At 40.1% G+C, this 14,856-nt stretch overlaps 1 protein-coding gene across 7 annotated transcripts in view; it reads left to right on the top strand.

The window, feature by feature from the left end:
• kcnt1b (potassium sodium-activated channel subfamily T member 1b) overlaps positions 1-14,856 on the top strand; it is a 75,784-nt gene that overhangs the window by 2,342 nt on the left and 58,586 nt on the right. For all 7 annotated transcript variants that reach the window (XM_067616418.1, XM_067616352.1, XM_067616377.1 and 4 more), the window contains exons 2-3: positions 1,559-1,607; positions 3,745-3,912. In XM_067616418.1, the coding sequence (XP_067472519.1) occupies positions 1,559-1,607; positions 3,745-3,912 (217 nt within the window). The remainder of the gene's footprint in view (positions 1-1,558; positions 1,608-3,744; positions 3,913-14,856) is intronic.

Here is a 14,856-nt window from a genome sequence, read left to right as displayed (position 1 = left end):
CTACATGTTACATCAACCCAAGGCGTTCTTTAATACTTAATTTGAAGCAGACTACAAATTTTCACACTTAAAAGTCAGCCTCCATTTTTTTTTTATTCCTCTCATCCTGACTCTTTGAGACCGGTTTTTATCTCTGACCTGCATATGTTTTTCTTTGCCCCATCTGCTTTCTTTGCTCTGAATCTTCTCTCCATTAAGTCTCTTACCGGGAGCGACTTTGTTCCCCATTATTATGGTCACTTTGCCTCTTCCATTAAGTCTGCTCTCAAAGGTTGCATACTCTGTATTTTTATAAGGGACAAGGGTTATTTGACTTGCATGGTAGATTTGTGTCATCTTTTTCTTTTTCTTCTTTTTTTTTAATCTTATCATCCACTCTCCTTAGCCTCTCCTTACCCCTGAAGTAAAGGACACATTGAAGACAATGTGTTCTTTGCTCTTCGGCACTCACCTCCTTTTGTTTCCTGCTTTCCTTAACTTTTATTTCCTCATCTCTTCTTCCCTCTCCTCACCAGCGCTCTCCTTTTGTAATCTGCCCAATCTTTCCTCTCTGTCTGTGCTTCTGAGGGTCTGCGCTTTCTCTGTTAATCAGGAAGAGCATGTCTCTGGGTGCTATTAGCCCACTCAAGGCTGCCCACAATGCACTATGTTGCACACACACACACACACACAAATACATATTACCCTGCTTATTGTTCCCTCTGTAGAGGCTTTAGAGAAAAACCAAAGCAATTTCAACCAGATACACCAATAATAGATCATATGATTGGACATTTAAAGCCATCCATAAAATAAGCTGAACATGGCTTCACTCAAGTAGAAACATACACACATGAATGAATCATGTTCAGCCAGAAAGAGCATACATTGATAGGTTGTTCATATATTGTTGAAAGCAGAAGTGTGGTAGAAATGTCAGGGTTGCTCTGCGGGCAGAAAATGGGTTCAACACAGGGTTCGTACGGGTGCTGGAAACCCTTGAAAATGCTTGAATTTTAACACGGTATTTTCAAGTTTTGAAAAGTGCTTGCATTTTGAATAAAGTGCCTGAAACTGCTTGAAATTGTGATTGTAATAAGGTGCTGGAAAAGGTTGAAAACGCAGCTTGAAAAGTGCTTGAATTTGATTTAAGAAAAAGTGTAGGAACACTGTTAACACCTCCAGTAAGAAGATCTCTCACCAAGCTGCATGATGTAAAACATACTCTAAGGTGCCTTCAATAAACACATAAGTAGATACTAGTTTCTTGACTCACCTACTTCAGAATAAACAGTATGAATAATAAAACACCATCCACCGGGCACATGCGAGAAAGTTAACACATTAATATTAAACTGCATTAATATGTGTCGGTGTAATCCTTTCTGTAAAGAGCAGCACATTTCAGAGGGCTCGCTGAACTCTGAGAAGAGTTAAGCTGCGGCACAAGCGGCGGATATAATCGTATTACATCCTCCTTAAGTCTTAAAGAGGTGCATTTTTAATAAGTGTGTTAAAACTATCTTTCTCCCTCTTTCTGTCTTTCTCTCTCTCTCTCTCTCTCTCAACCCCACACAAGAGGCAGCCATGAGCCCTCCACGCCGATCATCGAGTTCCCATGGTGACAGGTAATTTCCTGAAACACTTCATTCCCCGACATGTCATAATGAGGGTCACAGTTGGAATACATATACATATACACACACTCACACACGCACTAATATGTAGCTACAAACATTTGCACATGTGCTGTCATGTGTGAGTACTGGCTTTGTATCTTATGTCTCTATTGTAACTGTCTACTTTGATGATAAAAAAAAAGTCATTTTTCTTTTTGAATAATTCATGGGATTGTCTTTGTTCATTTTACTGTTTTAATAATACATGATGTGAAATAGGAAAATTATTGTACATCAAATCATCTTGTTCAGACTTTCATGCACGACTTGCTTTGACTCAGAGAATCAGGTCAACGTTTAGAATTTCTTTCACAAATCAATTCATTTTTCTTCAACATACAGCATGTCATACTCCCTTTTAACATTCTGTTTTCGCTCATTGTACAACTCTGTAACAGCCCTTGGATTTCCCAGAAGAGTATATCTTCTCCTCAGAACTGGACATTTCCTAGATTGCTTTACAGTATACAATACAGTGGTATGAAAAAGTTTAGGCACCCCTCTGAGGCTGCGTAATAATTTACTCTGTCTCCACAGAAAATGATCACATTGGCATGCCATTCATTTTCTAATAACAAGCTTAATACTGGGGTATTTTCCAGACAAAGATTTTTAGTGTAGCAATATTAAGTTGTATGAAATTAAATCAGGCGTGAAAAATAGGCTGTGCAAAAAATTTGGGCACCCTTGTCATTTTGTCGAATTGAACACCTGTAACTACTTGGAACTGATTACTTGGAACACAGAATTGGTTTGGTGAGATCATTAAGCCTTGAACTTCATAGCCAGGTGCATCAAATCATGAGAAAAGGCATTTAAGGTGGCCAATTGCAAGTTGTTCTTCTCTTTGACTCTCCTCTGAAGAGTGGCAACATGGGGGCCTCAAAACAACTCTCAAATGACCTGAAAACAAAGATTGTTCAACATTATGGTTTAGGGGAAGGCTACAAAAAGCTATCTCAGAGATTTCAGTCATCAGTTTCCACTGTGAGGAACATAGTGAGGAAATGGAAGACCACAGGCATGGTTCTTGTTAAGGCCAGAAGTGGCAGGCCAAGAAAAATATTGGAGAGGCAAAGGCGAAGGATGATGACAATGGTCAAAGACAACCCACAGACCACCTCCAAAGACCTACAACATCATCTTGCTGCAGATGGTGTCACTGTGAATTGTTCAACAATTCAGTGCACTTTGCACAGGGAGAAGCTGTATGGGAGAGTATACTTTTCTGCACACACGCCACAAACAGAGTCGCTTGAGGTATGCAAAAGCACATTTGGACAAGCCAGCTTCATTGTGGAATAAGGTCCTGTGGACTGATGAAACAAAGACTGAGTTATTTGGTCATACTTGCTACCCACAGTAAAATTTGGTGGAGGTACCATCATGCTATGGGGCTGTGTGGCCAGTGCCGGTACTGGGAATCTTGTTAAAGTGGAGGGTCGCATGGATTCCACTCAATATCAGCAGATTCTAGAGAATAATGTTCAAGAGTCAGTCACAAAGTTGAAGTTACGCCAGGGTTGGATATTTCAACAACAACGACCCTAAACACTCCTCAAAATCTACTCAGGCATTCATGCAGAGGAACAAGTACAATGTTCTGGAATGGCCATCCCAGTCCCCAGACCTGAATATCATTGAAAATCTGTGGGATGATTTGAAGTCCATTCTCGGCAACCATCAAACCTAAGTGAACTGGAGATGTTTTGAAGGAGGAATGGTCCAAAATACCTTCATTCAGAATCCAGACACTCATTAGAGATTATAGGAAGTGTCTAGAGGCTGTTATTTTTCATTTCACCACAGAAATAATGCTGTGTCCATCAGTTATTTGATTGATCAAAATGAAACTGCTGATTCAAACACCCAATGATTTATAAATGAAAATAATGGAAATTGTTGTTGTTGTTTAGGGGTGCCTAAACTTTTTCATACCACTGTAATTATAGTATATTCTCTCTGGAACCTGATCTGTTGTCAACATGAAAAATGTCATTGCTGTAATGTAACTAGTTTTCTAAGCAGCCCAGTGCAAAAGTGAGCATGTTGATGAGCAGTTGCTTCTCTCCTTCTCATCCTGCAGGACCTCCACCGAGAATCTGCAGAAGAACAACAGCAGCAACTCTGGTGTTATTCTGGACATCTCAACTCTCAAGATGGCAGAAGTCGATTCAGAGGTGCCCCCTCTTCCGCCTCGCTACCGCTTCAGGGACTTACTACTGGGGGACCAGACATTTCAGAATGATGACAGGTAGCATAAAAAAACACTGTGATTGTATGTATTATGGGAAACGCTGGCCAGATATATTCCTGGAGGAGCCTTTGTGTGTGTGTGTGTATGTTTGTGTGTGTGTGTGTGTGTGTATTTATGCGCGCAAATATCCACTTTATGCTCAAATCTCCCTAGATACTTTAAACACTGTTTCAACAGTCTATGTCAGATAGATTGCTTTGTCTGAGTGTTAGTTTAAGTACCCACTCTCTGACAATAAGCTTCATCTACTTCAGTTACTGTTTTCCTACATTCCCAGAATTACTTCTCACAATAATCCCCAGAGAGTCTGACCCTTGCTCAGACCTTGTGGCTACTGAACAAAGAAATCAGTATCTCTGCCTCCTCTGGCTCTACATCGATGAATTTATCCCTGTATAATTTTCACATCAGTTTAAAAGGACTTATGACTGGAAAAAAAAATTTTCTCCCCGATTCTGAGGGATTAACACCAAAATTCAAGGTACATTACTAGTAGTGTTAATATGGTCTGATTGCTTTAATAAAAGTGTTTCGGTAGATTTCTCCTTAACGCTTTTTCCTCTTTCTTTGAACTAAGCGTGAAATAGCCTCTCCCTTGGCTCTTGACTGGTATAGTCACTGGAGCACTGGAGTGTTTGGGAGTCTCCTAAGATTTCAATTATTGCTGTTGTTAGAGAGGCACACCAACAGATGCTGTTTGCTGCCCAAGAGAGGAAGAATTAGCCAAGCATCAGCCATGGCTGAGTACTGCGGAGCTCTCCATGGTACTAAAATGAAGCCATATCACTAAAGGATCAGCAATCACTTCAATATTGGCTTGCACAGAGCAAATTGGAGAGCATTGCTATATACTCATTCTATTGCTTTGCCAGTAACATTAAATCTAAAGTTAACAGAGATTCATTATCTCAACTGTTTTACATTGAGAAAGTCACTTCACTGTGTTTGTTAAAAGATCTTTTTAAAGGACCAGTATGTAGGATTTAGTGGCATCTAGTGGTGAGGTTGCACATTGCAACCAACTGAACACCCCTCCCCTCACCCTTCCCTACCAATCGTGTAGAACCTGTGGTGGCCGTGAATGTTGTGAGAGCTGGGAAAGGCCCTCTTTAGAGCCAGTGTTTGGTTTGTCCATTCAGGGCTACTGTAGAAACATGGTGGTGCAACATGGCGGGCTCCGTGGAAGAGGACCTGCTCCCTATGTAGATATAAAGGGCTCATTCTAAGGTAACGAAAACACAATGATTCTTGTTTTCATAGGATTATACACTAATTAAAACATACTTATGAATACTTTGTTATATTTCTGCCAAGTCTGTTCTGCTGGATGCCACTAAATCTTACACACTGGTCCTTTAAGACTGTGCTGTAAACTGTTGTAATCTATTATTTTTGGCAGCCGTCTATAACCTGGGGGTGTTTGACATATCAGACACAGTTGCTTTATAATCAGCCAAGACTGTGGCCTTAAGGACCGAGGTTAGCCACAAAATATGTAGTTACCCAGATTTTGGGACATTTGCCACTGAAACTTCTGCCTCATACAGAATTCTTTCTGTTCGTTCACATATTGGTAGATATTTAAAGTGTGTCAGCCTGTGAACCCTGACTTATCCCATGTTTTGTTACACCCCTACCAAGGGGTTATATTGAAATGTTTGTTTTGTTGCTTTGCATAGCTGTTCCTGCCTGTAACAGTACCATTTATAATTTTATCAATCGCTAAATCTGACAGACGGTACATTGTGTTTGTTATCTCCCCAACCCAGGCCTTTGGTTGCCAGCAGCAGCAGCAGACATGTTTCAGCAATGAGTCAATAACCTTCCGTGGATGGCTGTGGTCTTTTGCGATTAGCTCATTGATCTGTATCTTGTATGAATGGAAAATGAATATTGCTGCTTGGGAAATTTCACTTTGAACCCAAAATCTTGTATGAAAGCAAATATGACATTCTGTTTTTCCACCATTGTCTCTTTCTCTTTCTCTCCCTCTCTTTGTGTTCACTCTCCCTCCGTCTCTGGGGCTCCCTGCAGTAAATTGCTGTCAGTATGTTTTATATCAATGCAGGATCTTTGGTCTGCACATAACATTTAGAGTTACAGTCCAGTATTCGACCATTTCCCCCCACACACTGGCCATTGTTCTTTCCCAAGTGATGCAGTGATTTGTCAGTATTTGACTACAGACGCTTATTGCTTTGTTTTATTTACGACTCTCCAGTTTTATCTCTACTGTTGACATAAAAGATGACAAATGGTTTGAGCCAAATACGTGTGTGTGTGTGTGTGCATGTAGATCATAGTGTGCATGTTTCATCCAGTGGGTCCCCTGTGAAATAGTTTTGATGATCACTATTCAATTGCAAAGGGTAAATGGGGCTTGTTGCTGGGCTACCGGCACATCTAATGCGTGTGTGTGTGTTTGCATCCATATACAGTGTGTGTATGCACATGCTAGGTCTTGTCACAGAGCTATATAATCCACAGATCCTGCCATTAAAAAAAAAAACACAGCAGCCTTTGTGTCTTCAAAACAAAGAGCAGCTATAAACTGCAGCTTTTCACACACACCTCTGCACAACGCGTGTTATCAAATGAACGAAGATGCGATAGAAGAAGACACCATTCTCGAAAGCATCTTATGTTGCTGTGCTGTAATTGCTAGTTTCCGAGCTCTGGAGTGTAAATGGAAGCATACGATGTCACTGGGCTTTTGGGACGCTCTATTTGTTAGTAGATGATCTGCTTCTGCTCATGGTTTGTGATCTTGATTATTTTCTGCGCTGATGCTTTGTCGAGTGTAAAGCCTCAAAACAAATTAACCCCCAGAGGGAGAGCCAGAACCACCCCCCTCACTGCCCTGATTGCCTTTTGCATCTGTTTCCTTGTGTCTGTCATAGTGGGCTATGAGAGTAAAAAGCAGTGGGTTGAAGGACTCAAGCAGTGATAAATGACTTAATATAACAGCGTCACTAGAAGGAAGTCCAGTGCTGCAGCTACAAGAGCAGTCAAATTCTCAAACAGGTTGTAACAAAGACAGTTTTAACTGGTTATCAAAACCAAATGATATAAAATTGAAAATAAAGGTGTGTCCTCTGGAAATGTCCATTACTACTACTGTATCAGTGAAATGCGCATATGTGCACAGATATGTTAGAAAGTTAAATTTGAACAAGGAAGCAGCTCATCTACTGTAAATGACCCCCTTTTTTATTTTCACTGCCAAACACGGAGTGAGTGACATGGATGAAGTCCTCCGTCATGGTATAATGGTAGAATTGTAATGTAATGATTTTATACTTCAGTAGTGTGAATTTTCTGGAAAATCAATTGAGAAACTGTTCATAAACAAAATAAGCAGACAGGAATGTCCTAATCCAGCAACTTAAATACCCGACAAATCAAGGTTCAAGCTTAATGACATTGATGCCAAAATATTGCTGTATAAAAATCCCATAATATTGCCATGAAGCAGTCCTGCTCATAGATTTGCAACTTTACCCACAATGATGTAAAATAGTGATTCCCAATCTCTTTTTTTTTTTTTTTTTGCTTGAGACTCCATCTTATCACAGGTTGCAAGTTTGTTTATTTTTGAAATTACCTAATTGATGATTACATCTGTTTGTATTGCTGTTTATTGCCTGTTGTCAATGTGAGCCATGTAACGCAATCTCGTCCTGCTGTGCACCTCTAGAGTGTTTTAGAATGACAACTAAGTTAACCTTCAACCGTGAACATTGAAGTTGAGTTATTTGATTTTTAGAGGCCAAAAGACTTCAAAAGATCATCTTGTGACCCCTTGTGGGAGTCCTGACTCTCAAGTCAGGAAGACCCTGTCTAATACAGCCAAGGGGCTCAACTTTAACTGAATAGCATAAACAATATGGCAAGATCTCTGCCTGAGGGTAAATTAATTTAGTCCCACAGATGATAACCTCATTGGACTGATAATGTAATGTTTTTGTTGTAACGATCTCAACAAAACTATGAAAACAAGACACAGCTCCTAAAAAATTCAATTGCCACAGTGTTAAATAAATGTATTCATTGACTATGAATGAGTACATGTAGGTGCATTTCGTGATGTGTTTATATAATTCTGTGGGCAAATGTGAGTCTCTCACTATTTGTCACTGCAACAATATTAAGGCAATAGGCCTATTTATGCTGTTAGAGTATGTGTGTCCTCGTATTTCCGTTCATCTCTTTGTGTCTATGGTGCGGACGTGGGCGTACATTGCAGGAAGCAGGAGTTTGGGGGGGGGGGGGGTCTCCCTCCTGAGCTGTCATTATCTCCAGGGTTGGATGTCAAAGGGCCATAATGACGGCTCGGCTGTGTGGGTGTTGAAGAGGGGCGATCACGCTGAAGTCAAAGGTCTGACAAGCGACTCGTCTGTGTGTGTGTGTGTGTGTGTGTGTGTGTGTGTGTGAGTATTATCTGCGCAGGTGTTCGTGTATGTGCTCTGAGCATGGACACACTGGTGTGTGTGTGTGTGTGTGCACCTGTTAGTCTCTGATTATACATTTGAACGTGTGTATGTGGGTTTATTCCTCAGTCTGTCAGCCAGCAGAGGAGGCCAGCCTCAATCAACGTCAGAAATGGAAACAAGCCACCAGACATCCTCATACCTGCCGACAGGGTTGAAAACAGAACAGCAGGGAGAAAATTAGTTCCATCTATCTTTCCTCCGCATGTCTAATCTTGTTTGGGTTTTTTTTGTTTTTTCTCTTCTAATCAAGGCAGGATACTGATGGGAGTAATATCGACAGAATGAGTGGTGTTAATTGGTCACTAAATCAGCTCTTAACAGCTTCCTGTGAAATGGTGGCGCTTGGAATGGTGACCCAGCGCTGATGTATGTTCTGCTGTCGAGCAACAGCTAGTCTGCAACACAGATCATTCACTCATGTTGTAAAAATCTCTGTTTCCAAAATGACAGCTTTACAGCAGCACAGAACTGTTTTTTTGAGCTGGGCGGGTATTTCTGAGTTTATCTAAAGTCATTCTTTTACATTGTTGTACAAGTGTTGCGTTTTCTGAAGCAACAGGTTTTCCCCTGACACTATATTTATGGCAAAGTATAAATGTTATGTTTTGATATGGAGAGATGGGGTGCATCACTTGGAGTCGTCCCTCTAGATTTGTTTCCGTCCAGAGAGATACTACAGAACCAATCTCCAAGTGGAATAAAGTGTCCTGAGATGATAGTTGTGCTCTGATACTGGCAGCAGCTGTTTGTTTGCGCTGACTCTGTGGCAAGAATGACTGCCGGGATTTGATGCTTGGGTAATTTCCATCTGAGCGAGTTTAAGAAGCTGATGATGAGGTAGAAAACAAAGACAAAGAGGGAGACGGAGAACATAAGGAACACAAAAACCCAGAGGAAGGAAAAGAGGATGGAGGAGATGACAGACAGGAGAAAAGGACCAGAGAGAAATGAGGCAGACAAGTGGAGCGTGACACTGAGTGAGCGAGTGAGTGATGATGATTAGATTCAATAAGTCATGGAGGACTAATGGTCTGAGTGCTTGCAGGCTATGTTCACACTGCACGCCCTCATGCACAATTCCCAAAATTCAGGATGGTGGTTTATAATTATGATACTTGTATAGACTGGGAACAGTTTATACTGTCAAAAAGTCACACATAGTGTTATAGTTGATTAACTTTAAGAAGAATCTTATCATGATGACATGAACTTATGTCACTGTTATATTTGTTGTCCAAGATAATTATTCCAAACAAGCTGTAATGAGTTTTTGAATTAGTTTTGATCACACAAGTTGTTATAGTAAGTTTTTATTTTGCATATGCAAAGAGTTTGGTGGTTTTGTTTTGCCATATTAAAATACTGGTATTATAGGTACCCTGTGGAGTTTTTAACTGCTAGAAGCACTATAGAGCCATGGTTTTAAGAGCGGATGCCTGTTTTGTTTGCGTTGTAAAACAGGGACACGCATACAGATGTGGCACAATTCATATCCCGCCGCTGGTCTCATGCTAATGCATTACTGGTGGCTATAATGCACCAACAAAGGCAGTGAAGAAGAAAACTGCTAGTAACAACTGCAAATTTTTTATGCAGACAGAAATGCACCCAATGTGTTTGATACACACAATGTGTTTTGGTAAGAAACAAACAAAAGTTATTCAAATACAACCTCGGTTTGTTTACAAGAAAACTTTTTTTCCTTTTTTTTTTAATATTGTGGTGGTGATTTCACTCATGTCACGCAGCCGTGATTTATGGTATATGAAGTCAAGTTTTGGCTCAGTTGAATATCTCTGTGGAGGAGGATGTACCATGTGATCTAATTCTGACTTTCCATGTAGTCCAAACTATTAGTCTGTAATTATAACATTTGCATCTCAGGTAAATTGGCATTGACATCTCACATCTCGAGTTGTGACCCTACAGTGTTCCAGTATCATCTCAGCTAAAAGTCTTATGCTCTTGAAAGGCTGAGTGTTGTTACTGGTGGCATGCACGGTCCCACTTAGCAACCAGAGCTTGCAATTCAGACCATAGATGGCATTAGTCACCACCATCAGCAGCAAGTGGGTGGACGACACTTAAGGGCTGCTAGATTCGTTCTCATCTGCAGCTGAGTGTCCGTGTGTCTGTGACACCCCAAACGGTTTAAGGATTACTGTTTTTGTCATGGTGAAGCATGGGTATCAAACACGTTGGTCACATTCTGTCTGTTTTGTCACATTCTGTCGGGGTAAGTTTCTCTAAGGATTTGTGTGGTCAGTGAGCAGAAACTGTGAACAAGTAAACTGTGAAAATGAGAAAGAATCGAGGCTTTGTGTTCCTGAAAATCTCTGTTTGGACATGGGCTACATTTCAGCAATTCCCACTCAGATTTATTTCCCCTTAACGCAGTAGAGGTATTATCGGATGTGGCACAACATGCTTAAGCTGAAAAGACTGAGCATGCAGCTCTGCTAGAGCACATTTATTAGTCTTCATATGAAATCATTTGGAACATCGGTTCCCTGAGGACACAGTCTCAGGGATAGCTTAAATGGGGCAGACAACTAAAGGTAGGCTACAAAGACAGAATTGTGCTGAGAGAAAAATAGAATTCTGTTTTTCACACTGTAGAATGTGTATCTTTGTGCCGGAAACCTCTGGTGCATTTGCCATTTAGCCCCCATCTTGCCAACTTAATTAGCATCGGTGGAGCTTGCTTGTCAGACTTTAATAAGAAGCTATGATGATGGAGGCATTCGGATGAGGTTGTCAGCACAGCAGAGGGGGTTCCAGTGTTGTGGGTGGGTGTGTGTGTGTGTGTGTGTGTGTGTGTGAGATGTACAGCGTCACATAGAGGGTTATTCTGTAATAGCAGACTCTGGTTCCTTCCACCTCTGAGACTGAAAATATATGAGGCCTAGATACCGAAGCTGCATTAGAATTGCAAAACACTGCATGCGATTAGTTGTGTAAGCAATTTAAATTTTGCACAATTTGTGCCTTGATGAAATACCAAATTAATTAACACTCACTAATGTCTCTTATTTACATTTATATAGTCCTAGAGGCTGTGAAGTGATTTTTATTTCTAATGCTGTACTTTTATTCTCCAGCCTTGCCAAGGCAATCAGGAAAATGTTTCATAATCAATATAGCTGCCTGGTTCACTGATCATGGATTTGCAGCATTATTTTAGAAAAAAAAAAAGCCCAGTGGCAGCTTTTTCAGACAACTCAACCGCCTGCCAATCAAGTGAAGTGTTTTCACCGACTGTCTGTTTACTTAGACACTTTCTAGCAAATCTGTTCATCAAATACAATCTTTGTCTGTGCTGCTTTCAATACAGGATAAAGATACAAAGCATAACAGAATGTTTGATTATTGTTAATGACACTGATACACAATATTCATAGTACATTGAATACTCAGCCAGGCTATAAATCAATATATTAACGTTGTTGTGACACAAGACTTGAAATTATCTGAGATTTTTGTTTTTGTAATATCTTGATACAGGTCTCAAATGCTGCATGACATACATACATTTCTTTTAGCCTATTTAGCTGTTTTAGACGAATAAATTCAAATATGAAGGTTATCATAAGCACATTACTGATGATCTTCTTGAACTTTTCTTGCGTGTTTATACTATATCAAGGCCTCAAAGGTATTTGAAAAGGAAATGATGGTCTGAAATCTTAACTTTTAATTTAAATATAACACTGAAGTTCCTCAGCCTGTTACACCTTCTTGTCAATACAAGATTATGAGTCAAATGAATATGATGTATTGTAAAAGATATGACATTTTTTCCAAGTGAATGTCACTGATTTATAGAAGAAAGACTTACTGTACCTTTTTTGGAGAAGAAGTTTTCATTCACACAACAGTTCCCCATATAAGGATTAATACAGACTAGACTTACGAGTTATCACTGGTGAGGAGAAAAATAAAAGTTGTTACCACTATACAATTATGAATTTCTGCAGACTAAAATTCAACATTCACACCACAGGCAAATATGAGCTGATTTGTACTATTTTATGCAAATGAGGATAACAACTCCACTGCTTTTTTGGCACAGCATCACGCTGGGAGCAGTTGTTTTATTCATGAAATGGTTGAACGTGGCCTGTTTGGCCTAATAATAAAAGTGCATGCATATTTGTAAGGAGAAGTTTCAAAGGGAAACTGTAATTATACAAAAAAAAACCCAATCTCATATCCAGCAGTTTATTGGGAGTAAATGCTGCAATGCTGTTACACAAGCTGAAGTAGTATTTCTTCATGCTTCAACAAGAACTGTCTGTTCACAGATGTAAGCTCCGGTCTTTTGAGGGCACGCATAAGAGACTGGAAGAAATGATTTAATGGACCCATAGTCATTTTGAAGACTAGATGGGGGGGGGTTTATTTTGGATGAACCATTTGCTCCAGCAAATGCACTTGACACAAGTGATTATTCCCTCAGACATTGTCATTTTTTGAAAGAGAACATAAAGGTTTTAACCAATAAATGGGTAGTTGAACCTTCTTGCACGAAAACGGCCGTTGGCAAAACAGCAAAAGCATCCCTGTGTGTGCGATGTTGCAGAGCGTGTGTGTACTCCTGTGTGTGTGTGTGTGTGTGTGTGTGTGTGTGTGTAAGCCTGCCAGTGGCTTTGACTAGACTTCTTCCTCCTCTCTGGCTACGCTGTGCTCAGGCAGACAGCTCGCCCACAGCAGCGCCAGCTCACTGCTTTAATATGTTTTGACAGAGGAGGCATTATCACAGCTCTCAACGCCCATCTGCAGCGCGGAGCTGAGGCGTGCCCAATGATTATAGAGCTTTAAAGGGAGGCCTGGTTGTGCACCAAGATTATCTGGCCCATCAACAGATTTGATGAGTTTTTCCAGGCGGACTGAAGCTCAGAAGTCAAAGTCACAGTGAAAAGGAAATCTGTCTTTTTTTTTTTTTTAATGTAGTTTTACTTGCAATTATAAATGATAATTGCAAGTAAATCTTATTTCCTCTTATTCAATCAGAATCTTATCTGACAATATGATGATCGGTGCTCCCATCATTCTGTCTGAGACTTCAAATGTAACAGCAATGGCACAATGATGTGGTGCATCTATCAGCTAATGTTTGCCCCCACAACTCAGTTTCCCTTTTTTTCCCCTGTGTTTTTTTTTTTTTTTTTGTTCATTCCTGTGGCTGGAAGTTATTCATCTTGCAGAATCTGGAATCCATTCAAGTCTATGTGCCAAACATTTCAGAGTGAAATGCTTTACCAGCTATACTCAGCTAATAAGCTTCACTGCAGCTCTCTCTCTCTCTCTCTCTCTCTCTCTCTCTCCGTTTGTTATATTCCTGCATTTTGGCTACACTCTTAAAATCCTGCTTGGGTCTGATTTATGTAAATATCCAGCGTATTTAATTTGAAGCCGTTCATTGGGGCTAATCTCACTGCGATTTTTATTTATTTATTTATTTTCTCTAGCATCTGTATTGCATTTTTTTTTTTTGGATTTCTACACTTATTATTTGCTTCATCGGAGCAGAATGTGTCTTGTTTTCCTGTTTGTACTGTTATTAGTGCAACCTCGCAGGAGATAAAACCCAAGGCTGTACCGCCATCTGTGTCATTAAATATAAAACGCATTAAAACCGGCTCTGTTTTCTTGTAAGTACACTGTTTCGGTTGTCAGATGAGACTCACACAATTTGCAGTTCTCTGCATCACCACAAAGTGTCTCTGCGCTCAAATCTGTGCTTCTGTGCACTTGTTTCTGCTACTGATGCACTTGTCTGCATCTCTTTCTCTATCATTCCCTGACATATACTTTCCCCCCCAATGAATTCATTTTCTCCTTTATTTTATGACGTTCATTTCCTTGCACTGAAATGAAACCAGTCTACACACTCACCAGTAATCATAATCTCATCCAGAACAGATTTATTTTTTTACATGATTACATGCAACACTCCTCGTAATTAAACGACATTATAGATCTAATATTCACCCAGCAAAAAAACGATCCATAGTTACATTTACACTGTCTAGCAGCTGTAGTAATGCACTCCGTTACTAATCACTGTTAAAAAAATAATGATGTTTTATGGTGTGACGATGCTTTGGTTAAGGTCTGGTTAGGTTTAGGCACAAAAACACTTGGTTAGAGTCAAGGAAAGATCATGGTTTGGCTTAAAATGATCATTTGAAATGTTGTTTATGCTTCCTTAAAGTTAAAGCAGTAAAAAAATGTTCCGACTCGCGGGACTGGACTGCAGCAAAGTCCGCTTTTTGCCATCTTAACTAGAACTATCTAGCCATCCACCCAACTCACCTCCTCCTAATAAGGCAAAATCATCTTGACGTCATCTGAACCGCATCACTTCCCCAGGTCATAATCACTATGGCCACTAGATGGCGTTAACGTAACTATAGGTCGTTTTTGTCGGCCTAAATTTTAGACC

This window comes from Thunnus thynnus, chromosome 2, assembly GCF_963924715.1.
Source record: "Thunnus thynnus chromosome 2, fThuThy2.1, whole genome shotgun sequence".
In the NCBI taxonomy this organism is placed as follows: Eukaryota; Metazoa; Chordata; class Actinopteri; order Scombriformes; family Scombridae; genus Thunnus; species Thunnus thynnus.
The sequence above is the reverse complement of the archived record's forward strand: the minus strand, read 5'-3'. Positions and strand labels throughout refer to the sequence as shown.